This window comes from Notolepis coatsorum (assembly GCF_963971535.1).
Source record: "Notolepis coatsorum genome assembly, chromosome: 4".
In the NCBI taxonomy this organism is placed as follows: Eukaryota; Metazoa; Chordata; class Actinopteri; order Aulopiformes; family Paralepididae; genus Notolepis; species Notolepis coatsorum.
The window spans coordinates 182,782,076-182,806,906 of record NC_140168.1 but is presented as its reverse complement, the minus strand read 5'-3'; the positions used below and the strand labels follow the sequence as shown (position 1 = coordinate 182,806,906).

Genomic DNA, 24,831 nt, shown 5'->3' with positions numbered 1-24,831 from the left:
CGTCCTCGACACACACGCAGTCAAGTTTGTGTGTAAATGCTCCGACGAGGGAGAGAGATGGCGCACACACATTTTTACACACACTTCTGCACACGGTCCCACCGGTCCCTCTCTCTCTCTCCCTCTCGTTCTCTGCCTCTCTGTCAAAACCCGTTTGAGGAAGTGTCGGGTTACACTACTATGCGCTACAACCATAGAGGGGGTGTTACTGCAAATCAGTACCTTATTCACGTCAGCTATACCATCAAATCAGAACAGCTTAGTTGAGTGAGGAAGATCTTGTGAACTCGAGACTAGACTGATGAGTCAATAATGATAATTAACGACATAGACCACATTGATATAATCCCCAATTTCTAGGAAACAATGCTAAACACTGGAAAAGGGCCATTTATAATGCATGGGACCTTTAAATCTCTTTGAATCCCTCCGCCTCTCTCTCTCACCTGCAGCTCTCCTCTCTCTCTCTCTCACCTGCAGCTCTCCTCTCTCTCTCTCTCTCTCTCACCTGCAGCTCTCCTCTCTCTCACCTGCAGCTCTCCTCTCTCTCTCTCTCACCTGCAGCTCTCTTCTCTCTCTCTCTCACCTGCAGCTCTCCTCTCTCTCTCTCTCACCTGCAGCTCTCCTCTCTCTCACCTGCAGCTCTCCTCTCTCTCTCTCACCTGCAGCTCTCCTCTCTCTCTCTCACCTGCAGCTCTCCTCTCTCTCTCTCACCTGCAGCTCTACTCTCTATCTCTCTCTCTCACCTGCAGCTCTACTCTCTCTCTCTCACCTGCAGCTCTCCTCTCTCTCTCTCTCTCTCTCTCTCTCTCTCTCTCTCACCTGCAGCTCTCCTCTCCTCTCTCTCTCACCTGCAGCTCTCCTCTCTCTCTCACCTGCAGCTCTTCTCTCTCTCTCACCTGCAGCTCTCCTCTCTCTCTCTCACCTGCAGCTCTCTTCTCTCCTCTCTCTCACCTGCAGCTCTCCTCTCTCTCTCTCACCTGCAGCTCTCCTCTCTCTCTCTCACACTGCAGCTCTCCTCTCTCTCTCACCTGCAGCTCTCCTCTCTCTCTCACCTGCAGCTCTCCTCTCTCTCTCTCTCTCTCACCTGCAGCTCTCCTCTCTCTCTCTCACCTGCAGCTCTCCTCTCCTCTCTCTCTCACCTGCAGCTCTCCTCTCTCTCTCACCTGCAGCTCTCCTCTCTCTCTCTCTCACCTGCAGCTCTCTCTCTCTCTCTTCTCACCTGCAGCTCTCCTCTCTCTCTCACCTGCAGCTCTCCTCTCCTCTCTCTCTCACCTGCAGCTCTCCTCTCTCTCACCTGTAGCTCTCCTCTCTCTCTCTCTCTCTCTCTCTCTCTCTCACCTACAGCTCTCCTCTCTCTCTCTCTCACCTGCAGCTCTCCTCTCCTCTCTCTCTCTCTCTCACCTGCAGCTCTCCTCTCTCTCTCTCTCACCTGCAGCTCTCCTCTCTCTCTCTCTCACCTGCAGCTCTCCTCTCTCTCACCTGCAGCTCTCCTCTCTCTCTCTCTCTCTCTCTCACCTGCAGCTCTCCTCTCTCTCTCTCTCACCTGCAGCTCTCCTCTCTCTCTCTCCTCTCTCTCTCTCTCACCTGCAGCTCTCCTCTCTCTCTCTCTCACCTGCAGCTCTCCTCTCTCTCTCTCTCCTGCTCTCTCTCTCTCTCACCTGCAGCTCTCCTCTCTCTCTCTCTCACCTGCAGCTCTCCTCTCTCTCACCTGCAGCTCTCCTCTCTCTCTCTCACCTGCAGCTCTCCTCTCTCTTCACCTGCAGCTCTCCTCTCTCTCTCTCACCTGCAGCTCTCCTCTCTCTCTATCTCACCTGCAGCTCTCCCTCTCTCTCACCTGCAGCTCTCCTCTCTCTCTCTCACCTGCAGCTCTCCTCTCTCTCTCTCTCTCACCTGCAGCTCTCCTCTCTCTCTCTCTCTCACCTGCATCTCCTCTCCTCTCTCTCACCTGCAGCTCTCCTCTCCCTCTCTCTCACCTGCAGCTCTCCTCTCCCTCTCTCTCACCTGCAGCTCTCCTCTCTCTCTCTCTCTCACCTGCAGCTCTCCTCTCTCTCACCTGCAGCTCTCCTCTCTCTCTCTCTCTCTCACCTGCAGCTCTCCTCTCCTCTCTCTCTCACCTGCAGCTCTCCTCTCTCTCACCTGCAGCTCTCCTCTCTCTCTCACCTGCAGCTCTCTCTCTCCTCTCTCTCACCTGCAGCTCTCCTCTCTCTCTCTCTCTCTCACCTGCAGCTCTCCTCTCTCTCACCTGCAGCTCTCCTCTCTCTCTCTCTCTCACCTGCAGCTCTCCTCTCTCTCACCTGCAGCTCTCCTCTCTCTCTCACCTGCAGCTCTCCTCTCTCTCACCTGCAGCTCTCCTCTCTCTCTCTCTCACCTGCAGCTCTCCTCTCTCTCTCACCTGCAGCTCTCCTCTCCTCTCTCTCACCTGCAGCTCTCCTCTCTCTCTCTCACCTGCAGCTCTCCTCTCTCTCTCACCTGCAGCTCTCCTCTCTCTCTCACCTGCAGCTCTCCTCTCTCTCTCTCACCTGCAGCTCTCCTCTCTCTCTCTCACCTGCAGCTCTCCTCTCTCTCACCTGCAGCTCTCCTCTCTCTCTCTCACCTGCAGCTCTCCTCTCTCTCTCTCACCTGCAGCTCTCCTCTCTCTCTCACCTGCAGCTCTCCTCTCTCTCTCTCTCTCTCTCACCTGCAGCTCTCCTCTCTCTCTCTCACCTGCAGCTCTCCTCTCTCTCTCTCACCTGCAGCTCTCCTCTCTCTCTCTCACCTGCAGCTCTCCTCTCTCTCTCTCACCTGCAGCTCTCCTCTCTCTCTCTCACCTGCAGCTCTCCTCTCTCTCTCTCACCTGCAGCTCTCCTCTCTCTCTCACCTGCAGCTCTCCTCTCTCTCTCTCACCTGCAGCTCTCCTCTCTCTCTCACCTGCAGCTCTCCTCTCTCTCTCACCTGCAGCTCTCCTCTCTCTCTCTCTCACCTGCAGCTCTCCTCTCTCTCACCTGCAGCTCTCCTCTCTCTCTCTCTCACCTGCAGCTCTCCTCTCTCTCTCACCTGCAGCTCTCCTCTCTCTCTCTCACCTGCAGCTCTCCTCTCTCTCTCACCTGCAGCTCTCCTCTCTCTCTCTCACCTGCAGCTCTCCTCTCTCTCTCTCACCTGCAGCTCCTCTCTCTCTCTCTCACCTGCAGCTCTCCTCTCCTCTCTCTCACCTGCAGCTCTCCTCTCTCTCTCTCTCACCTGCAGCTCTCCTCTCTCTCTCTCACCTGCAGCTCTCCTCTCTCTCTCTCTCACCTGCAGCTCTCCTCTCCTCTCTCTCACCTGCAGCTCTCTCTCTCTCTCTCACCTGCAGCTCTCATCTCTCTCTCTCACCTGCAGCTCTCCTCTCTCTCTCTCACCTGCAGCTCTCCTCTCTCTCACCTGCAGCTCTCCTCTCCTCTCTCTCACCTGCAGCTCTACTCTCTATCTCTCTCTCTCACCTGCAGCTCCCCTCTCTCTCTCACCTGCAGCTCTCCTCTCTCTCACCTGCAGCTCTCCTCTCTCTCACCTGCAGCTCTCCTCTCTCTCACCTGCAGCTCTCCTCTCCTCTCTCTCACCTGCAGCTCTCTCCTCTCCTCTCTCTCACCTGCAGCTCTCCTCTCCTCTCTCTCACCTGCAGCTCTCCTTCTCTCTCTCACCTGCAGCTCTCCTCTCCTCTCTCTCTCACCTGCAGCTCTCCTCTCTCTCTCACCTGCAGCTCTCCTCTCTCTCTCTCTCTCTCTCACCTGCAGCTCTCCTCTCTCTCTCTCACCTGCAGCTCCTCTCTCTCTCTCTCACCTGCAGCTCTCCTCTCTCTCTCTCACCTGCAGCTCTCTCCTCTCTCTCTCACCTGCAGCTCCTCTCTCTCTCTCACCTGCAGCTCTCCTCTCTCTCTCTCTCACCTGCAGCTCTCCTCTCTCTCTCTCACCTGCAGCTCTCTCCTCTCTCTCTCACCTGCAGCTCTCTCTCTCTCTCTCTCACCTGCAGCTCTCCTCTCCTCTCTCTCACCTGCAGCTCTCCTCTCTCTCTCACCTGCAGCTCTCCTCTCTCTCTCTCACCTGCAGCCCCCCTCTCTCTCTCTCACCTGCAGCTCTCCTCTCTCTCTCCCACCTGCAGCTCCTCTCTCTCTCTCACCTGCAGCTCTCCTCTCTCTCTCACCTGCAGCTCTCCTCTCTCTCTCTCACCTGCAGCTCTCCTCTCTCTCTCTCTCACCTGCAGCTCTCCTCTCTCTCACCTGCAGCTCTCCTCTCTCTCTCACCTGCAGCTCTCCTCTCTCTCTCTCACCTGCAGCTCTCCTCTCTCTCTCACCTGCAGCTCTCCTCTCTCTCTCACCTGCAGCTCTCCTCTCTCTCACCTGCAGCTCTCCTCTCTCTCACCTGCAGCTCTCCTCTCTCTCTCTCTCACCTGCAGCTCTCCTCTCCTCTCTCTCACCTGCAGCTCTCCTCTCTCTCTCTCACCTGCAGCTCTCCTCTCTCTCTCTCACCTGCAGCTCTCCTCTCTCTCTCACCTGCAGCTCTCCTCTCTCTCACCTGCAGCTCTCTTCTCTCCTCTCTCTCACCTGCAGCTCTCCTCTCTCTCTCTCTCTCTCTCACCTGCAGCTCTCCTCTCTCTCTCTCTCACCTGCAGCTCTCCTCTCTCTCTCTCACCTGCAGCTCTCCTCTCTCTCACCTGCAGCTCTCCTCTCTCTCTCTCTCTCACCTGCAGCTCTCCTCTCTCTCTCTCTCACCTGCAGCTCTCCTCTCTCTCTCTCACCTGCAGCTCTCCTCTCTCTCTCACCTGCAGCTCTCCTCTCTCTCTCACCTGCAGCTCTCTCTCTCCTCTCTCTCACCTGCAGCTCTCCTCTCTCTCTCTCTCTCTCACCTGCAGCTCTCCTCTCTCTCTCTCACCTGCAGCTCTCCTCTCTCTCACCTGCAGCTCTCCTCTCTCTCACCTGCAGCTCTCCTCTCTCTCTCTCACCTGCAGCTCTCCTCTCTCTCTCTCTCTCTCACCTGCAGCTCTCCTCTCTCTCTCTCACCTGCAGCTCTCCTCTCTCTCACCTGCAGCTCTCCTCTCTCTCTCTCACCTGCAGCTCTCCTTCTCTCTCACCTGCAGCTCTCTTCTCTCTCTCACCTGCAGCTCTCCTCTCTCTCTCACCTGCAGCTCTCCTCTCTCTCTCTCACCTGCAGCTCTCCTCTCTCTCTCTCACCTGCAGCTCTCCTCTCTCTCTCTCACCTGCAGCTCTCCTCTCTCTCTCACCTGCAGCTCTCCTCTCTCTCTCTCACCTGCAGCTCTCCTCTCCTCTCTCTCACCTGCAGCTCTCCTCTCCTCTCTCTCACCTGCAGCTCTCCTCTCTCTCTCTCACCTGCAGCTCTCCTCTCTCTCACCTGCAGCTCTCCTCTCTCTCTCTCACCTGCAGCTCTCCTCTCTCTCTCTCACCTGCAGCTCTCCTCTCTCTCTCACCTGCAGCTCTCCTCTCCTCTCTCTCTCACCTGCAGCTCTCCTCTCCTCTCTCTCACCTGCAGCTCTCCTCTCCTCTCTCTCACCTGCAGCTCTCCTCTCTCTCTCTCACCTGCAGCTCTCCTCTCTCTCACCTGCAGCTCTCCTCTCTCTCTCTCACCTGCAGCTCTCCTCTCTCTCACCTGCAGCTCTCCTCTCTCTCTCTCACCTGCAGCTCTCCTCTCTCTCTCTCACCTGCAGCTCTCCTCTCTCTCTCACCTGCAGCTCTCCTCTCTCTCACCTGCAGCTCTCCTCTCTCTCTCTCTCTCACCTGCAGCTCTCCTCTCTCTCTCTCACCTGCAGCTCTCCTCTCTCTCACCTGCAGCTCTCCTCTCTCTCTCTCTCACCTGCAGCTCTCTCTCCTCTCCTCTCACCTGCAGCTCTCCTCTCTCTCTCTCACCTGCAGCTCTCCTCTCTCTCTCTCACCTGCAGCTCTCCTCTCCTCTCTCTCTCACCTGCAGCTCTCCTCTCCTCTCTCTCTCACCTGCAGCTCTCATCTCTCTCTCTCACCTGCAGCTCTCCTCTCCTCTCTCTCACCTGCAGCTCCTCTCTCTCTCACCTGCAGCTCTCCTCTCTCTCTCACCTGCAGCTCTCCTCTCCTCTCTCTCACCTGCAGCTCTCCTCTCTCTCACCTGCAGCTCTCATCTCTCTCTCTCACCTGCAGCTCTCCTCTCTCTCACCTGCAGCTCTCCCTCTCTCTCTCACCTGCAGCTCTCCTCTCCTCTCTCTCACCTGCAGCTCTCCTCTCTCTCTCTCACCTGCAGCTCTCATCTCTCTCTCTCACATGCAGCTCTCCTCTCTCTCTCTCTCTCACCTGCAGCTCTCCTCTCTCTCTCACCTGCAGCTCTCCTCTCTCTCACCTGCAGCTCTCCTCTCCTCTCTCTCTCACCTGCAGCTCTCCTCTCTCTCTCACCTGCAGCTCTCCTCTCTCTCTCTCTCTCTCTCACCTGCAGCTCTCCTCTCTCTCTCACCTGCAGCTCTCCTCTCTCTCTCTCACCTGCAGCTCTCCTCTCTCTCTCTCTCACCTGCAGCTCTCCTCTCTCTCTCTCTCTCACCTGCAGCTCTCCTCTCTCTCACCTGCAGCTCTCCTCTCTCTCTCTCACCTGCAGCTCTCCTCTCTCTCTCTCACCTGCAGCTCTCCTCTCTCTCTCACCTGCAGCTCTCCTCTCCTCTCTCTCACCTGCAGCTCTCCTCTCTCTCTCTCACCTGCAGCTCTCCTCTCTCTCTCTCTCTCACCTGCAGCTCTCCTCTCTCTCTCACCTGCAGCTCTCTCCTCTCTCTCTCACCTGCAGCTCCTCTCTCTCTCACCTGCAGCTCTCCTCTCCTCTCTCTCACCTGCAGCTCTCCTCTCTCTCACCTGCAGCTCTCCTCTCCTCTCTCTCACCTGCAGCTCTCCTCTCTCTCTCTCACCTGCAGCTCTCTCCTCTCTCTCACCTGCAGCTCTCCTCTCCTCTCTCTCACCTGCAGCTCTCCTCTCTCTCTCTCACCTGCAGCTCTCCTCTCTCTCTCTCACCTGCAGCTCTCCTCTCTCTCTCTCACCTGCAGCTCTCCTCTCTCTCTCTCTCACCTGCAGCTCCTCTCTCTCTCTCTCACCTGCAGCTCTCCTCTCCTCTCTCTCACCTGCAGCTCTCCTCTCTCTCTCTCTCTCTCACCTGCAGCTCTCCTCTCTCTCACCTGCAGCTCTCCTCTCTCTCTCTCACCTGCAGCTCTCCTCTCTCTCTCACCTGCAGCTCTCCTCTCTCTCTCACCTGCAGCTCTCCTCTCTCTCACCTGCAGCTCTCCTCTCTCTCACCTGCAGCTCTCCTCTCTCTCTCTCACCTGCAGCTCTCCTCTCTCTCTCTCACCTGCAGCTCTCCTCTCTCTCTCTCACCTGCAGCTCTCCTCTCTCTCTCTCACCTGCAGCTCTCCTCTCTCTCTCACCTGCAGCTCTCCTCTCTCTCTCTCACCTGCAGCTCTCCTCTCCTCTCTCTCTCACCTGCAGCTCTCCTCTCTCTCTCACCTGCAGCTCTCCTCTCTCTCTCACCTGCAGCTCTCCTCTCTCTCTCACCTGCAGCTCTCCTCTCTCTCTCACCTGCAGCTCTCTCTCTCTCACCTGCAGCTCTCCTCTCTCTCTCTCACCTGCAGCTCAGTGATCCAGGAGCAGTGCCAGTAGGACCCTCTCTCTCACCTGCAGCTCAGTGATCCAGGAGCAGTGCCAGTAGGACCCTCTCTCTCACCTGCAGCTCAGTGATCCAGGAGCAGTGCCAGTAGGACCCTCTCTCTCACCTGCAGCTCAGTGATCCAGGAGCAGTGCCAGTAGGACCCTCTCTCTCACCTGCAGCTCAGTGATCCAGGAGCAGTGCCAGTAGGACCCTCTCTCTCACCTGCAGCTCAGTGATCCAGGAGCAGTGCCAGTAGGACCCTCTCTCTCACCTGCAGCTCAGTGATCCAGGAGCAGTGCCAGCCTCTCTCTCACCTGCAGCTCAGTGATCCAGGAGCAGTGCCAGTAGGACTCTCTCTCTCACCTGCAGCTCAGTGATCCAGGAGCAGTGCCAGTAGGATTGCCCGGTCAGCTTGACGAAGAACTCCCTCTCTGGCCGGCCCTTCATGGGAGGGGGCGGGGGGGCATCGGGCAGGGCATCTGGAGCGGGCGGCACAGGGATGGGAGGGGGGGGCTCACCCCACCGCCAGTGGAGGATCTTCTGGACCCGCCCTTTGATTTGCGGACACTGGGGGGGGGGTTATCAAACACAGAAAGGAACTTTACTTTGACGCTGTTAGAAATGCATTATGTGTCGTCAAATGCCATCGCATGCACCTTGAGCAACGGCAACGTCTCATCTACAGAGACAGCTCCATTGTAACTGTGCACTTCACTTCTAACTAGGGCTGGCCGATCAAACGAGTGTCCATTTCAATTACGATCCCGCGGTCATGAAGACAAGATAATCGAGATGAAACGATTATTGTGCCACATGCCGTGTTGCTCTCATTTTTGTCTGGTGTTGTAAAACACAGCGCACCCTTCCTTCAGTAAGAAAAGCCCTCCCTCCAGCTCGGGTTGAGAGGGAGGAGGCGCGTTTCGACAGTTATTTTTAAACGTCTTTGGTAACTTGTAGAAGACGACAGAAAGGCAGCTTTTGGTTGAGAAGAAAGGTGAAACAGAACAGTCGTCATCATGTGACGTTCTCATATTATATATATCAATCAAAATAATCATCATGATAGGATGTACAATAATGCTGTATATACCAAATATATATATATATCACTTCTTACTGTATATATATCTATCCACATATATCTGTACATACCTGCATCATTTTACATCATCTGTAATCATTTTTAAATATCTGACTATATCTGTACATATCCCTTACCTACTTTTACTAGTTACGCTGCTGGCCAGTATGACTTACTTACCATAGTGTCTTTATACCTGTATCACTGTACATATTAATACTACAACTGTGAGGGTTCGCCTGTCCCTGGAGCGTGAACACTTTCGGCAACCAACATGCGCTTCCGCGTTTCTCTGATTGGCCGAGCGCCTTCCGCGTTTCTCTGATTGGCCGAGCGCGGCTCCCCCTTAAGCTCCAGGAGAGAGGAGAGAGGCTGAAAACCCGCAGTTCTTGCCCGACTGATGGGAGCCGAATCCCGGATCCGATTTTTCTGATGAATACCCCCAAAACATGGAGGTCCCGAACGCATGGAAGTATTGATTGCGCCGTAACAAATCATTAAAAACATATACCGTTAACTGGAATATGTTGTGCCTTTACACATATGTTGGATTATGTAATTGGTTTGTCATGACAAACTAATAAAAAATCGCGATTTACCCGGTGGCTACAACAACACACAGTGTTGAATAAAAAATTCGAATGTTGATTTAGAATTCGAATGCCAACATAACGAACGAAGGTCAGAACGTTCGAACGTTTGGGCTCAGCCCTAGCACACACTGAGTCTGACGTATAGAGTGAACAGGTCTGTGTGTACTGGCTTTACCAGTCTGCGAATCAACATAAAAAAAAAACAGAAGCTAGCAGATTGGCAGTGACTAACCGTGCACCGCGGGCACAGCCACTCCCCGTTGGGGATCTCCGGCAGGGGGGGGTTGAGGCAGTGGATGTGGTAGGAGGAGGTGCAGGTGTCGCAGCACAGCAGCTCCCCTCCGTCCTTGCACACCCGGCAGAACTCCATGTGGTCATCGTCCTCCTCCTCCACGCCGGCCGGCAGAAGCTCTGGGACGATCTCCGGCACCGCCCTCTCCTCCGCCTCCTCCTCGAATTCCTCCATGTCCTCGTCTTTCGCTTCCCACTGGATGCCCTCCTTCTCCTGAGAAGGGGGGGAGGAGGGGAGGGGTCATATCTCAATCCGGAGGTTCCCGGTTCAATTCCCTTAAATGTGAGTAACAAATTGTAAAGCGCTTTGGATAAAAGCGCTATATAAAAAAGCAGCCATTTACCATTTACCATATCTGGGGGGTGTCCTTACGGTACATGCCGTGTAACCACAACGTCCTAGGTTGGATACCGGCCCGGGGGCTTTTGATGCGTGTGATCTCCCCCGTTCTCCTTGTCCCCCCCCTGCCACTTCATGACTGATAGATAAAAGCAGGTATACTGAAGGCCTGTATGATCTATCGGGGAATTTACCCGGATCAATGATGTACTCAGACAAATGTAGACGTAGTTAAACACAGGTTTATTTAGCTTACAACCCAGGAGCATTGGCTTGAGAGGCCCTAGCGAAACCCCTGGCCGGGGGGGGGGGGTCTCATAACGGGCTCCCTGAGACGAGGGAAATGTTGATCTATATAGTCAGAGAAGATGGGCTACGCCCAGGTGAGAGGGACGATTGGATTAGAGGAGTCAAGGAGGGGGGGGGGGGGGTGAGTTAGGAGGAGGAGGGGGAAAACATGGGTTGGGGGAGGCTGGAGAGGGTTGAGAAAGGGGGGGGCATGAGAGACAAAAGGTGGAATGGGAGGGGGGCTGGAATGACTGGGAGATGTTGGAGGGAGGGGAACATTATTCCACAGATCTATAATCTTTACTGGAGACACGGCGAGGATTAATACGGCTCTGACGTTACCATGGGAACAGAAGGCATATTGCTGTTGCGTGTGAGAGGAGGGTAAACACAGCTGGCTCTCGCTGAAAACAAGAAGAGCCGTTGTTTGAAACATCATTCATAATGTTGCCAAATGTTCATTTGGGTTTGAGTGATTGTAAAAATCTATTTGTAAAATCATCTCAATCCTGTTGCAATAGCAATTTGACTTGCTAACCCCCCTCCGAGATGTTCTGCTACCATAGCAACGGAATAGTGAAATAGGGCAATGTTCACAGTCATCCAAAATAATGACTGTTAAACACTTTGAGTGCCAGCGACGAGATTTATCGTTAGTTCATGCCGACCGTTGAGTGCCAGCGATGATAAATCTCGTTTTTTTTTTTTTATTAGCGATTTGAATTCATATTTCATCAATCTAGTCTCACGTTAGTGCTGCAAACTCTCTCTGAGCTCCATTGGGAAAATACCGCCCCCTATCGTCTCTCCCTGTTGTACTGCACCCCTTTGGAATGGATTGCATGAAACACATGGGGGGGGGGGGAATCCAGTGTCCTCATTTGACTTCTCAAGCAAGTCATCCGAGAGGATCGGATTCATTGCCGAGCCCCAAAACAGTGTGGAATACATATTTCCAGTAGCCAGCGTTGGATCAATAAACGCGATCGATATTTGGAATGGCGATCAGGAATTGGAATCATCTTTTTGGAGAACATCTGATCTGAGGTAAGGAATCTATTTGACCAGTCTCAGGATAATTAGAACTTTTTTCACAGAGATATCAACATGTGCCCCATGTGTGTGTGTGCGTGTGTGTGTGTGTGCTGATCAGGAAATGAGAGAATAGATTTTTCAGCTCGCTTCTCTAGCGTGCATAAGCACACATATACTATCGATAATCTAGCGTTTATTTGAAAACGATTCATAAATAGGCTGAAAAATTACAACGTTTTTTGTGTATTCCAGAATATTCCAGTAAAGGGCGATTATGACAGAATCTTTATATTTTCCTGAAACTTAAAAAAACTAGCGTTTTTCAAAATGGTATAAAACGGAAATGAACCGATTAAAAAACAATCCGTTTCAACAATGTTGACTGCAAACAAGTCATTGATAAGCGACGGCCAGATTACACACACATAATTTAAGACATAGTTTATGCGTTTGCAAATATGAGAGCTCTATCATTGAAGTGGACGCTGGCATACGGAGCCTTTTAGCGCTCCGCATGGCTGGCTCTCAAAGTGTTAAAGTAAAACATTTTATGGAAAGTAATCATAAAAAAAGAAAGAAAATACATCCACAGATCTTTTAGAAAGGTGCGTAATAAGGCGGAGCCAGGCGTTCATGGGGTGAGACGTGTTTCACGGGAGCTCCCTATTATCGTGCGGAAAACACTGTCACCCCACTAGACTTTATTTTATTTTTATTTGTTATTGGTCTTTTTGTTGAGTGGTCGAGCATCTACTACTTTCAACGACCTTTTTTCAACTTTTCACGATGTCGAAGGGAACCAGAGCCATGAACGCTACAGCCGACAAAATGGCACCGAGCCCGTCCTCGCTTTCGCCTGAGATAAGTGAAATTCTCTCGGTCGTGACCAAACTCCATGCGGACTTTGAGGTGGCGGGTCTGGAGTCCTCCCTGCTGGCTAGGCAGGCTGACGTCGCCAAATTACAGTCGGTAATTGGGGAAATGCAGTCCAGGGAGAGACGATACAACATCAGGATTGTCGGTGTACCGGAGGGCAGTGAGGGAGGACGTCTCTCGGAGAACATGCCGGAGCTGCAGCAGAAAATACTGGGGAAAGATGTCCTTCCCGACCCGCCATTATGTGAGTCGGCTTACAGAGCGGGCAAGACCAGTCCTGATGTGAGCAAGGAGCCGAGGCCCATCATTGTCAAGCTAAACAGGCTACAGCAGAGAGAACTCATCATGCAGTCGGCCCGGGCCAGAAGGGGGGATCTGGGTCTCGACAATCACAAAGTGGCCATTTTCGAGGACTTCACACCAGAGGTTCAGGCACAGAGGGGCGAATACAAACTGGTCATGGCCAAGCTATGGAAACTGGGCTTGAGGCCTACGCTATTCGCCCCGCAAGATTGTCTGTGCTATGTAAGGGCGATGACCGTCGCTCATTTTGGTCGTTGGCCAAAGCGGAGGAATATCTCGGGGGGTTGGTCGAGACGGTGGCTTGATAGCTTTGTCGGGTGAGTGGCTTGGCGTTGTGGACCTAAATACATTGTTAGGGCGGACTACTCACAATTGCTTGTTATCAGGCCCAGACAGGCTAACTATCCGCTGCCCATCCGAGCTCTATGGAGGCTAACGAGCTAACTGAACAATGTACATGACAGATTCTAGCGTGCTAGCCGGATTCATCACTAGCTTACGCGCTGGCCTCGGGCTGGCTAGCGGGCTGTGTCTATCGCCCGCGTCAAGACTTTCGTGATCCGATAATGTTTACGTATTTTGGTTGCTGTTGCTGTTCAAAGTGACATCGGTTTGCACAATTCAATGGTGATCGGGTCCTTAACTAACTTCTTGTATGCTTTTATTTTTATATCCAGGATGTTTTGAGCTTTGGGCTCCAATAGTAGAAGGTCGGTTGAATATACATATACAATATATGATAACAGTTGGGTCGGGTATAGCTTTGTTTGCACTTTAGCCATAACCCTCTTTTCCTTTTCTCTTATTGTCGCTGTTTTTATGTCATCTGTATGCGCGATTTAAATGTGATCCGATTCTGCCTTAGACTATCTGCTGGTATGCTTTCATTTAATTTTGTTTTGAATTTTCCTTTATCCATTTATGCTATGACGTTGCGACATTGATACGCAGACTCTGAGGTAGATGGTTACAGGGTTGATGTTGAGTTATTATATAATAATGGCTATTTTTTCCATTATAGTTGTCTCATGTTAGGGCCAAGGCTCACGGTGGTTCTCGACCGAATATACATACAAAATATATGATAACAGGTTGGGTCAGGTTTAGCTTTGCTTGCACTTTAGCCATAACCCTCTTTCCTTTTCTTCTTAAGTGGTCTGCACACGGCGGGCGACAGACGTCACCTGGCGATGCGATCGCCTGTTGCTCAACGACAATCGCTTATCCCCCCACACCAGAGGCGACCGTCGCTCTGTCTAGCTGGGGGTGTGGTTACTTGTTTCCCCCCGGGAGATATAGGAGGACGGACCGCCGGGACCGGACGTCATGTTGTTGTGAAGTGAGCATATTAGCAGCTCTTCACTAGCACTAGCAGGTAGCTGTGTTGCGCGTTACGAGGGAATATTAACCTGTAAAACCCATATTGAGCTGGAATTAAACCACCATATACGAATACAACCTCTCCTCATTCTTCCTGACATTACTGCATGCCTGATCGCTACGATACGTTCATTACCAACGATTGGACAAGTATTGTTATGCAGCTGCTGAGAGTGTATTTTTCACGGAAGACGCAAACTGTTTTGTTCTCAACCATAATTTTCTTTGGACAATAAACCTTACAAACTACATCAGCTGCAGCCTGGACATTAAACTCTGTCAACATCCACAACTTCTTTTGTTACCCGAGTATAAAAACACTAGTAGATGCATCGTGGCGCATTGTTCATTTATTAGTTAATGACAAGCGGTCACTACAGCTTCTCAAACTAACGTTATTTATTTAAATTGTTCCCATTAATAATAATGAACATAAGTAGCATGGTAATAATACAGAGGTTATTGATCAATGAATGTATTGAATGATACATTAATGGTGTACAAATGATACACCAGTAGAACTACTGTAGAAGTCATGTTATTTCCTCATTGTCCTGCCTGCCGTCGCCTCCAAAAATAGGATCGAGGCGATTTTGAGCGAGGCGACAGAAATAGCTGCGCGACCGTCGCTTCAGAATCTCCTGCCGTGTGGGTTCTCTCATTCATAACAATGAAGGCGATACAATTCTGTCTGTCGGCTCGCTAAAAAAATCGGTCGCCTGGCTAAAATCGCTCGCCGTGTGGGGACCCCTTTATTGTCGCTGTTTTAATGACATCTGTATGCGCAATTTAACTGAGATCCGATCCTGCCTTGGACTATCTGCTGGTATGCTTTAATTTGATTCTGTTTTGAATTTTCCTTTATCCATTTATGCTATAACGTTGCGACATTGATACGCAGACTCGGAAGTAGATGATCACAGGGTTGATGTTGAGTTATTATATAATAATGGCTATTTTTTCCATTATAGTTGTCTCGTGTTAGAGCCAAGGCTCACGGTGGTTTTCGACCGATATCTTTATTGAGATTAATTTTTATTTTTATTTGTGTTTATTGGACTAGTGGGGGTTTAATCAGGGGTTTATCTAGAGGGGGGTCGGAGTGGAGAGCGTCTTATTGGATCCATGACTCCAGTGGGTGATGAGAGGAAGATGACCATCCTTAGTGGATGGGGCATAGGGAGGGGATTGGAGAGTGGGTATAGGAGGGTTAATAATAGGACGGGTGGGTTAGGGTTTAGAGTAGAAAGAGGGTGGGTTGTAACTGGGGTGGTATTGTTCTGTGTTTTATGTACTGTTGTCTTATATGTGTGTGATTGTTCCTCCTCTGAACTCCTGAGATTGACCGTCTGGGCCCGCCTGGATCAGCGCCTCGAGCCTCAGCCTAGCTGCACTGGTATGTTCTCTACGCATTTAGACAAATTCGACCATGGCTAAATTGAATATTTTAATTTGGAACGCTGGGGGTCTTAACGCCCCTCACAAGCGTGCCAGTGTCCTTTGGTTATTGAAGAGAAGAAAGATTGACATTGCTCTCCTTAGTGAGACGCATTTATTGGTAGGTGATGTGTCAAGGCTGGCAAATCGACAATATCATGTTATCTCCTCATCCTCAGCCGATGATAAGACGAAAGGAGTCGTCATAGTTACAAGACGTAACCTTGATATCAAAGTCCTGGACGTATGGTCGGACACGGAGGGAAGGATTACTATAGCAAAAGTTGAGTTCTCTCATAGGAAGATGGCAATAATAGCATTGTATGCCCCTAACACATTTGATTCAGCGTTCTATAATACAATCACGAAGAATTTGTTGGAACTTACTGGATACGCTCTCATTGTGGGTGGCGATTTTAATGCGTGCTGGGATGCGGAGATGGATAGGTCTGGGTCCTCTGAAACAAGCGACCAACAACGGTCCTCTAAGGCCCTCAGGATGTGGGCCCAGGACACTGGGCTCACAGACCTATGGCGCATATCCAATCCCACCCTCAAGGATTACTCTCACCTGTCAGCCAGACACAAAACCTTCTCTCGAATAGACTATGCATTCGCGTCCCCTAATATGTTTGATAGTTTCGACGTCTCATTGGTTCCCCTGGCTCTCTCGGACCACAAGGGGATTTTCCTTACGGCAACCTTTGGCAGGCTCTCCACGAGAGCTCCCAGATGGCGTTTTAACTCAACCTTGTTAAAGAACGATGATTTCTGTTCTGAGTTCAGGAGTAAACTAGCTGAATTCTTGCAGATCAACGTTGGCACGGTCGAAGACCCCGCATTGAAAGGATTTATCAGGGGTCATGTCACACTTTTCGCCTCCAATTTGCGAAAATCCCGGTAAAAAAAATTAGAAGGACTGGAAACATTATATGTGGACCTATACGCATCCTTGCAAACTAACTATAGTGAACGACTAAACACACAACGTAAGATAGTCAAGAAAGAAATAAACTCCATACTTAAACAACAGTCTGAGTTCTTGATACATAGGACAAGACAAAATTACTACTTTCACGGCTCCAGGCCTAGCCATCTATTGGCAATGAAAATACGCTCGAATGATCATTTCTCGGATATCCCCTCGATCAAGACGAGACAGGGTACAGTCACTACTGATTCGAAAAAGATCAACGACACTTTTAAAGAGTTTTACTCACAGTTATATAGCTCAGAGGTTAATCTCGACGACTCTAAATTTGAATCGTTCATTGGCGGGCTTGAGATACCCCACATTTCTGAGGAAGAGGCCAAGGAACTGGGGAAACCGATCACTCTTATGGAATTGAGGGAGACGATTGCTGAAATGCAGAGGGGTAAACACCAGGCTGGGATGGTATTCCACCCGAGGTGTATTTAGCTTTCTGGGACCAACTGGGTCCATTGATGCTCGATATGATCAATTATGCTATCGAACAAGGGGAGTTCTCAAGAGATGTCAACATGGCGTTGATTTCCTTACTTCTCAAGAAGGACAAAGATCCCAATGATTGTGGTAGCTATAGGCCCTTGAGTCTTCTCGGGGCCGATTTAAAAGTGTTTGCCAAGGTGCTGGCCCGCCGCCTGCAGAGATTTATGACGGTATTGGTACACTGCGATCAAACTGGTTTTATCCCGGGGCGACTCGCTGCAGATAATCTTAGGAGGCTGTTGCATGTAATCGATAACAGTAAAGACAATACAGCTCCGTCCACAGTTCTGTCTTTGGATGCCATGAAGGCGTTTGACAGACTTGAGTGGTCATACCTGTGGAAGGTACTTGAGGTTATGGGTCTTGGAAAGAGTTTTATTCATATGATTAAAGTCCTGTACGCCTTGCCGTCTGCGATGATACTGACAGGCAAAAACTGTTCCACACTCTTTCCAGTCTCCAGATCTTCTAGACAGGGTTGTCCTCTGAGCCCAGGACTGTTCGCGCTTTCCCTCGAACCATTGGCCCAATTTATTAGGCAATCGGAGGACATCGTCCCCATAATGGTCAATAATACTCCACACAAAATTGCTCTCTATGCGGATGACCTGCTGATTTTTATGGACGACCCCTCCCGGTCGGCCACGAAATTATTGGGAATAATCGACGACTTTGGTAAAATGTCAGGCTTTAAGATTAACTGGAACAAATCAGCCTGCCTACCTCTTAATGAGCTGGCCAAGGCGGTATGACTACCAGCTGATATCCCCATAGTAGAACATTTTAAATATTTGGGCATAGAGATATTCCCCACGCTGAATCAAACTACTAAGTACAACTTCACGGGTACTTATGATAAAATACGCCAGGATCTAGACAGGTGGTCGTCCCTTCCTAACTCCTTACAAGCCCGGGCTTCCATAATCAAAATGAACGTCCTGCCTAGGATAAATTTTGTTAGCTCAATGCTCCCCCTGCCCCCTCCAATAGACCAGGGGTTCCCAAACTTTTCAGGCCGGGGCCCAGAAAATTAGGCGTCAGAGAGCCGCGGCCCAATGCACATCGTCTAGCTTTTTTTTTTTTTTTTTTTGCCAGGTGACCGATTTTTTAAGCCAAATATCACTTCAATCCTATTAAGTTAGTTCAAGTTAGTTATTCATTTATATGTGCTATTTATGAGAGGGCTAACTTGTTGCAAAATAATAATGATAATAATAATAGCCTCATTAAAATACTATTGTTGCTTCGGTTGTTTTCAGCGTTTTATGTGCATAATCTGTTATTTAGTTTGAAATGTTCGTTGAAATAAGTAGATTTTTCGTTTTTGTTTATTTATTAAGTTAATATAAAACCATATAGTCACATTTTAGAATACAATAGAATAAAATTTTTGAATACAACTAGAAACACTGTCCTGTCCTGCTTCTAAGTTCAGTGGCCTGACAAAAAAAATTTAAATTAAAAAATTAAAAATTAAAAATTAAAAAAATATTTTTTTTTATTTTTTATTTTTATTTTTTTAATCATCTCGCGGCCCACCCGTGGCTGCTCGCGGCCCACCTTTGGGTCGCGACCCCGACTTTGAGAACCACTGCAATAGACCACTGGCGCAAGGTACAATCGATGGTATCTAAGTTTATCTGGAATAACAAACGCCCGAGAATCAAAAGGGCTACTACTCAACGTAGAAAACAAGATGGGGGCCTCGCAATCCCTGATTTTAAGCTTTATTTCTGGTCCTTTTCACTGAGACCTCTGATGTGCTGGCTAGACCCTGTTGAGGCTGTATCTTGGCGCACCTTAGAATCGGCGGCGGTTTCACCGCTAAGATTGCAGGATGTAGTGTACTCCACTGTCCCTATTTCGAAATGCCGACTGAGGTATGGACCGATCATAACTCACGTGATCCAAACGTGGCGTAATGTACAGAAGTCGTGTGGGGTTAAATGCCCATGGCACCTGGACTCTCCAATTTTTAATAATCAGCAACTACTTGTTGGGCATAAGCCGGTTAGTATTCCTCAATGGCAAAAGAGGGGAGTTCATACTCTGGAGGATATTTATGATAAGAACGGCCTTCGGGCGTTTCAGGACTTAAAGGGGAACTCCAACATTTTGGGAAATTAGCTTATTTAACATCTTCCCTGGAGTTAGACAAGAAGATACATACCTTTTTTGTCTCTGTGCGTGCATTTTAGCTTTGGGAATAGACGCTCCGTTAGCATAGCTTAGCTTCATCACTGGAAGTGAGGCAGGACAGTAGCCTTACAGTGCCTTACAGTGTATTGCAAGGTCTGACATTGACCAAATTTGATATGCATGACCTTGGTGGGCTCTAGGTCAACTCCTGAAAAGGGGGTCAATGTCAGACCTTGCAATCAAAAGTTAGGGGGCGCACTGAAATTATGGCAAGGGTTATTAGCCCCCTAACTTTTGATTGCAAAGTCTGACATTGACCCCCTTTTCAGGAGTTGACCTAGAGCCCACCAAGGTCATGCATATCAAGTTTGGTCAATGTCAGACCTTGCAATACACTGTAAGGCACTGTAAGGCTACTGTCCTGCCTCACTTCCAGTGATGAAGCTAAGCTATGCTAACGGAGCATCTATTCCCAAAGCTAAAATGCACGCACAGAGACAAAAAAGGTATGTATCTTCTTGTCTAACTCCAGGGAAGATGTTAAATAAGCTAATTTCCCAAAATGTTGGAGTTCCCCTTTAAGAGAATTTTATGATCTTCCCGGCGAGTCTTTCTTTCTTTACCTTCAACTAAGGTCAGCGCTGAGGGCGCATGGCGTGCCGTGGGCTCAAGCTTTGCAACCACACCCCTTCCTCAGGCTCATAGTGGACAGGACGACCTCCAGAGGGTTTGTCTCAGACTTTTATACGCACTTAATTCAATCCACGTATAAAAATGTATCATTGGATACAATCTGGCGTGTGGATATCCCGGAGTTGGACCCCGAGTTTGACTGGGATGATGTTTGGGCAAATGTGGCATTGTCTTCCCGCAACCCCAATCACCAGCAAATTAATTTTAATTATATTCATAGGACCTATCTTACACCTAGGAAGCTATTTGCTATGGGACTGATAACCGACTCTCGGTGCACTTTGTGCTCTCAAAAGGCCACTGGCACTTATATGCATATGTATTGGGATTGCCCACCAGTGGCCCGCTTCTGGAGGTCAATAACGGACAAACTTTCAAATTTGTGTGGCTTAACTATCCCACTCACAGCTGTTACGCTACTCCTGAACGATATAACGACACTACCCGCGTCCGTACAACTGAAAAGGGTTGTCCTAGCGGGCGTCACAGCAGCGAAGAAGCTACTAGCAATGAGATGGAAGGAGCCTGAGAAGCTCACAGTGATTAACTGGTCCCTAACACTGTTGGATGTGATTTATCTTGAGATATCCACGGCGCGGGTGATTGGGGTGGGGCAGGCTGGGATTGACCTATGGTTCGCAACAGCCGAGAAGGTCAGGACCGCCGTGTGCGGCTGAGCAGGGTTGGGGTGCTTGTTCGGGGGAGTCCGGCGGTCTCGTGGGAGGGGGAGGAGGAAATGTCTTGTCTGTCTTGTCTTTTGTGATGTCTTGAATTTAACTAGGGATTTTATGGGGGGCAGCTATTTAGCTATTTCTTCACTATTTGAACACTTTTAAACGGTTCCTGTGAGTCTATGGAACACCTCTGTAGGTTTTGTTTTTCAAGAAGGCTCCTTGTTTTGTTTTCTGATCGTGTGATCAAAAGCGGCGTTTTCTTCCTCAGGACCTTAGGCCGTTTTGAGGCTGGGCTCCAACCACTGTGTGACCCGGTGGCATCTGTCACATAGGGTGATTGTTGTGAGGTGGGTTGGGAGAGTGGCCTTTTGAAAATTAGAGATATAGTTTTATTAATATAGGGCCACACGGCCGGTAAGCGGTGCTGAATACTGGGAAAGGCCAATTATTTATTAGATAGTACCCCTTGAAATGTAATAGGTTGAATTCTGTTTTCCCTTCTTTTTGTCTTTATAATTTGTTATTTCTGTATTATTATTGTTTCTGTTATTTTCTGTGAAGTTCTGAGTATTGTGATTGTGGTTATTGTGTTGTCTTGTTTCATGTGAATAATAATAAAAAAAAATTAAAGGTGCCTAATAAAAGTATTGCTTTTATGATTGATTAATGAATTTATCATTTAAAATGTTTTTGAGGGTCCAAAATGAATGTTGTTGTTTACATGTTGCGTGCATGTATCCCCTCCCAACTTCCCATTTCCCCCACGTGGGCACCTGATTGGATAAATGATGGTGCTCTAGTGCGACATCTAGTGGCTGAATGTTATCTATACTAGTGGCTTTAACTTCTGGAAACCTTGTCGCTCGCAGATCAATGCAGTATGTGAGTTACAAAACAAAGAAAGATTGTCTGTACCAATCAATCAATCAATCAAACAATCAATCCACCTTCCTCATGACAGGAACTCTGTATCGCATGTTGTACTCACGCAGTGCGGGCAGCTCCACTTGCCATCGGGGGCCTTCTCCAGCTCTGGCTCCAGGCAGACCAGGTGGTAGGCTCTGGGACAGGTGTCACACAGAATGATCTCCCCGCCCTGCTGACACACCTCACAGTAGTCCTGGTGGTCCGTCTCATAGCCGTCCCCGTCCTCCTCACCTGGGACTGGAAAGGCGGGGGGGGGATGTAGACAGACAGACAAACAGATAGACAGACAGACAGACAGACAGACAGACAGACAGACAGACAGACAGACAGACAGACAGACAGACAGACAAGCAAAAAGACAGACAGACAGACAAAGGGATGAGCGAGAGACAAAAGAAGAGGTAAAAGCTTGAGTTTATAAAACTGTATTTAAAGTAATAATCTCAAACATTTTCATATAAATACATTTATATTTTGCCACACAGTGATTCTACCTATAACCAGTTCATGAATGTTTTTACTAGAGCTGGGCCGTTAACGGCATTAACGTGCTGCGTTAACGCGATACTAGTATCGCGCGATAATATAATTGACGCAGTTAATCTAAAATTTACCCAGGGTAGGTTCGCTGAGCACAGATGCTCTTTTTCAGGAACGCCCTGCTTCACATTCACACAGTTCCATTCACACCTGGGAGCTGGCCAGTACAACCACAGTTGACACCATTGGCCACTGAGCAACTCCACTGGAGCAGTTGATTTGCATTGGCAGGGTTTGGCCCTGTCTGGCACCCAACGGGAAAAATATTATAGGCACTATAAGTAGACACTGCTACATAAAACAAGCTGGTCTACCTGAGTGACTGGTGGAAGAAGGAGAAATAGAGATTGGACTGATTGAGTCAAGCCATGTCACATAGTTCAAGTTTGAAATGCTTCTTTCTGTTTTGTTCCTGAGAGTGTGCTAGATACTGTACTGTACTGGTAATATTATTTATTTGTGTTAACTTCTGAATAAAACAACTTATTAAACACAAGTACATCTTATTGAACATTATTTTGATATTTCATTACCAATTATCATAGCAAAACAGCTTTTTCAAACAGTCTGTAATGCATTTTGGAAATGGGAGATGGGCTCATGGTGTAATGGGCCACCTGGCCTGAGAAACATAAGGAGGAAAGAAAAAGTAAGGACTTACTTCTGGTCATTATTTGGGTAGAACACACATATTTTGAATGCCTTTGGCAGATTTTTTTTTAGACATTTTAATCTAGATTAATCCAGGATTGCAGATAGATTAATCTAGATTAAAAGAATGTATCTATGCCCACCTCTAGTTTTTACATTTGCTGTTCTTGGCTGTTCTAAACACTGGTGTCTGGTAGGACATTCCTGTTATAAACACTGGTGTCTTAGCATGAATGTTCAAGATGGAAAGCAGTGTTGCGGGTGTTTATGTTTAATTTTCTATAAATCTTTTTTGAAGTTTGTAAATGTAAAAAATGCAAATAAACAGATTTATATAAGTAATTAGGATCTTGTGGCATATCCCTTTAATACATGACTTCCCAGAAAGCTGAGGTTATTTAAAGACAGCTATCTCAGCCCCGCTTGGTACTGCACTTTGTTTACTTTTTTTTGTTTTGGTCTGACATGCGGGTTGGAGTTACTTAATAATAATAATAACCTTAATTTATATAGCACCTTTCATACACAGAATGCAACTCAAAGTTGGAGTAACTTATTATACTGTGAATTATAATAAATAACATAGAACTTAACTTATTTGGAAGTTACCCTCGTCTTTGCTATTTTATTGAAATTGTGTTTTTAAATTGCAGGAAATTACAGCAAATGGCTTTTTTCCCCCTCCCGGGTGGGGGACACAGCCCCCCTTCAGACCCCCCCCTAGTTACGACTTAGCTCACTCTTGTTTGAAGATCCCAGGGAAAGCCCTGAGGTTGATGGGTCAAGGTAAGTGACGTTGACTAAAATCAAGCTCATTGACATAGATTAGTCTTAGTTTATGCCTCCTACACATGGGACATGTTTCCATCTATCCATATATCATCCATAGCAACACTATATTATCACTGACATGCTGTTGGGGGATCCCCTTTGAACAGCCCATCTGGGGTTTCTCTCCTGAGTCGTTCCTTATCTTCATTGGGGAAAGTCTGGGAGTGTCGCATATTTGAATTTCATGGTGGTTTTTGTTCTTGATCTATTGTGATGTTTCTTCTTGACTTGTACAATACGACTTGTACAGCCCATGGGGGAAAATCCATGTGATCTCGGGCTATACAAATAAATGTGATTTGATTTAGATCTTGAAAGGTGGACTGAGATGTGACACTCTCCTCTCATCAAGCAGTGATAGAGAAGTCCTGTCTTACGCTTCTTCTTTTTCTTCGAAGGTCGCGCCGGCTTGCTCTTGTTCTTGGCGCGGCCAGAGCTGTCGGAGGGAACCGAGGAGCTGTGGACACTGGAGTCCTCCTGCTCCGACTCCTCCTCCTCCACCTCCTCACTCTGGGGGGGGGGGGGGGGGGGGGGGGGGGGAGACAGATGGACGAGGAGGCGAGGGGGAAAAAAGGAAGAGATTGAGGACCGAAGAATGACATCCATCCATCCATACATGCATCATCTATCCATCCATAATCAATCCACCCATAATCCATAATTAATCCATACATACATTCATACATCCCTAAATCCATTCATGCATCCATCTACCATCCATAATCAATCCATCCATCCATAATCCATCCATTCATACATACAGTACATCCTTAAATCCATCCATCCATCTATCCATCCATCCACAATCGATCCATCTTTCCATCCATCCATCCATCCATCTATCCACCTATCAATCCATGCATCCATCTATCCATCCATCCATCTATCCATGCATCAATCCATCCATCTTTCCATCCATCCATCTATCAATCCATGCATCCATCTATCCATACATCCATCTATCCATCCATGCATCAATCCATCCACAATCCATCCATCTATCCATCTATGCATCCATCAACAATCCATCCATCTATCAATCCATGCATCAATCCATCCATCTATCCATGCATCAATCCATCCATCTATCCATGCATCAATCCATCCATCCATCCACAATCCATCCATCTTTCCATCTATGCATCCATCAACAATCCATCCATATATCAATCCATGCATCCATCCATCTATCCATGCATCAATCCATCCATCCATCCACAATCCATCCATCTTTCCATCCATCCATCCATCTATCCATCCATCTATCAATCCATCTATCTATCTGTCCATCCATCTATCAATCCATCCATCCATCTGTCCATCCATCTATCAATCCATCTATCTATCTGTCCATCCATCTATCAATCCATCCATCTATCTGTCCATCCATCTATCAATCCATCCATCTATCCACAATCCATCCATCCACCCATCCATGCATCATCCATCCCTCCATCCATCCATATCCATCCACAATCCATCCATCCACAATCCATCCATCCATCCATCCATCCATTGTTGTTGGTAGTTTATATATAAACCCTACAGTGACACCCACAGAGCAGCTCTTCTTCCTCTTGTTGCCGATGGCGCCCAGCTTGATACGAATGGGTGCCATCTTCTTAGCCTTGGCGGCAGCAGCGGTCTTCTTCTTGTCCTGGACACGAG

The 24,831-nt window shown here is 48.6% G+C and overlaps 1 protein-coding gene across 1 annotated transcript in view; it reads right to left on the bottom strand.

Moving 5' to 3' along the window:
* The window catches only part of chd3 (chromodomain helicase DNA binding protein 3), a gene marked incomplete at its 3' end in the record, with an annotated part of 171,320 nt that overhangs the window by 127,977 nt on the left and 18,512 nt on the right, over positions 1-24,831 (bottom strand). The window contains 5 exon segments of the mRNA XM_084313205.1: positions 7,977-8,180; positions 9,520-9,792; positions 21,203-21,378; positions 23,541-23,673; positions 24,722-24,831. The exon segment at positions 24,722-24,831 is cut by the window's right edge and continues 30 nt beyond it. Coding sequence (XP_084169331.1) covers positions 7,977-8,180; positions 9,520-9,792; positions 21,203-21,378; positions 23,541-23,673; positions 24,722-24,831 — 896 coding nt within the window.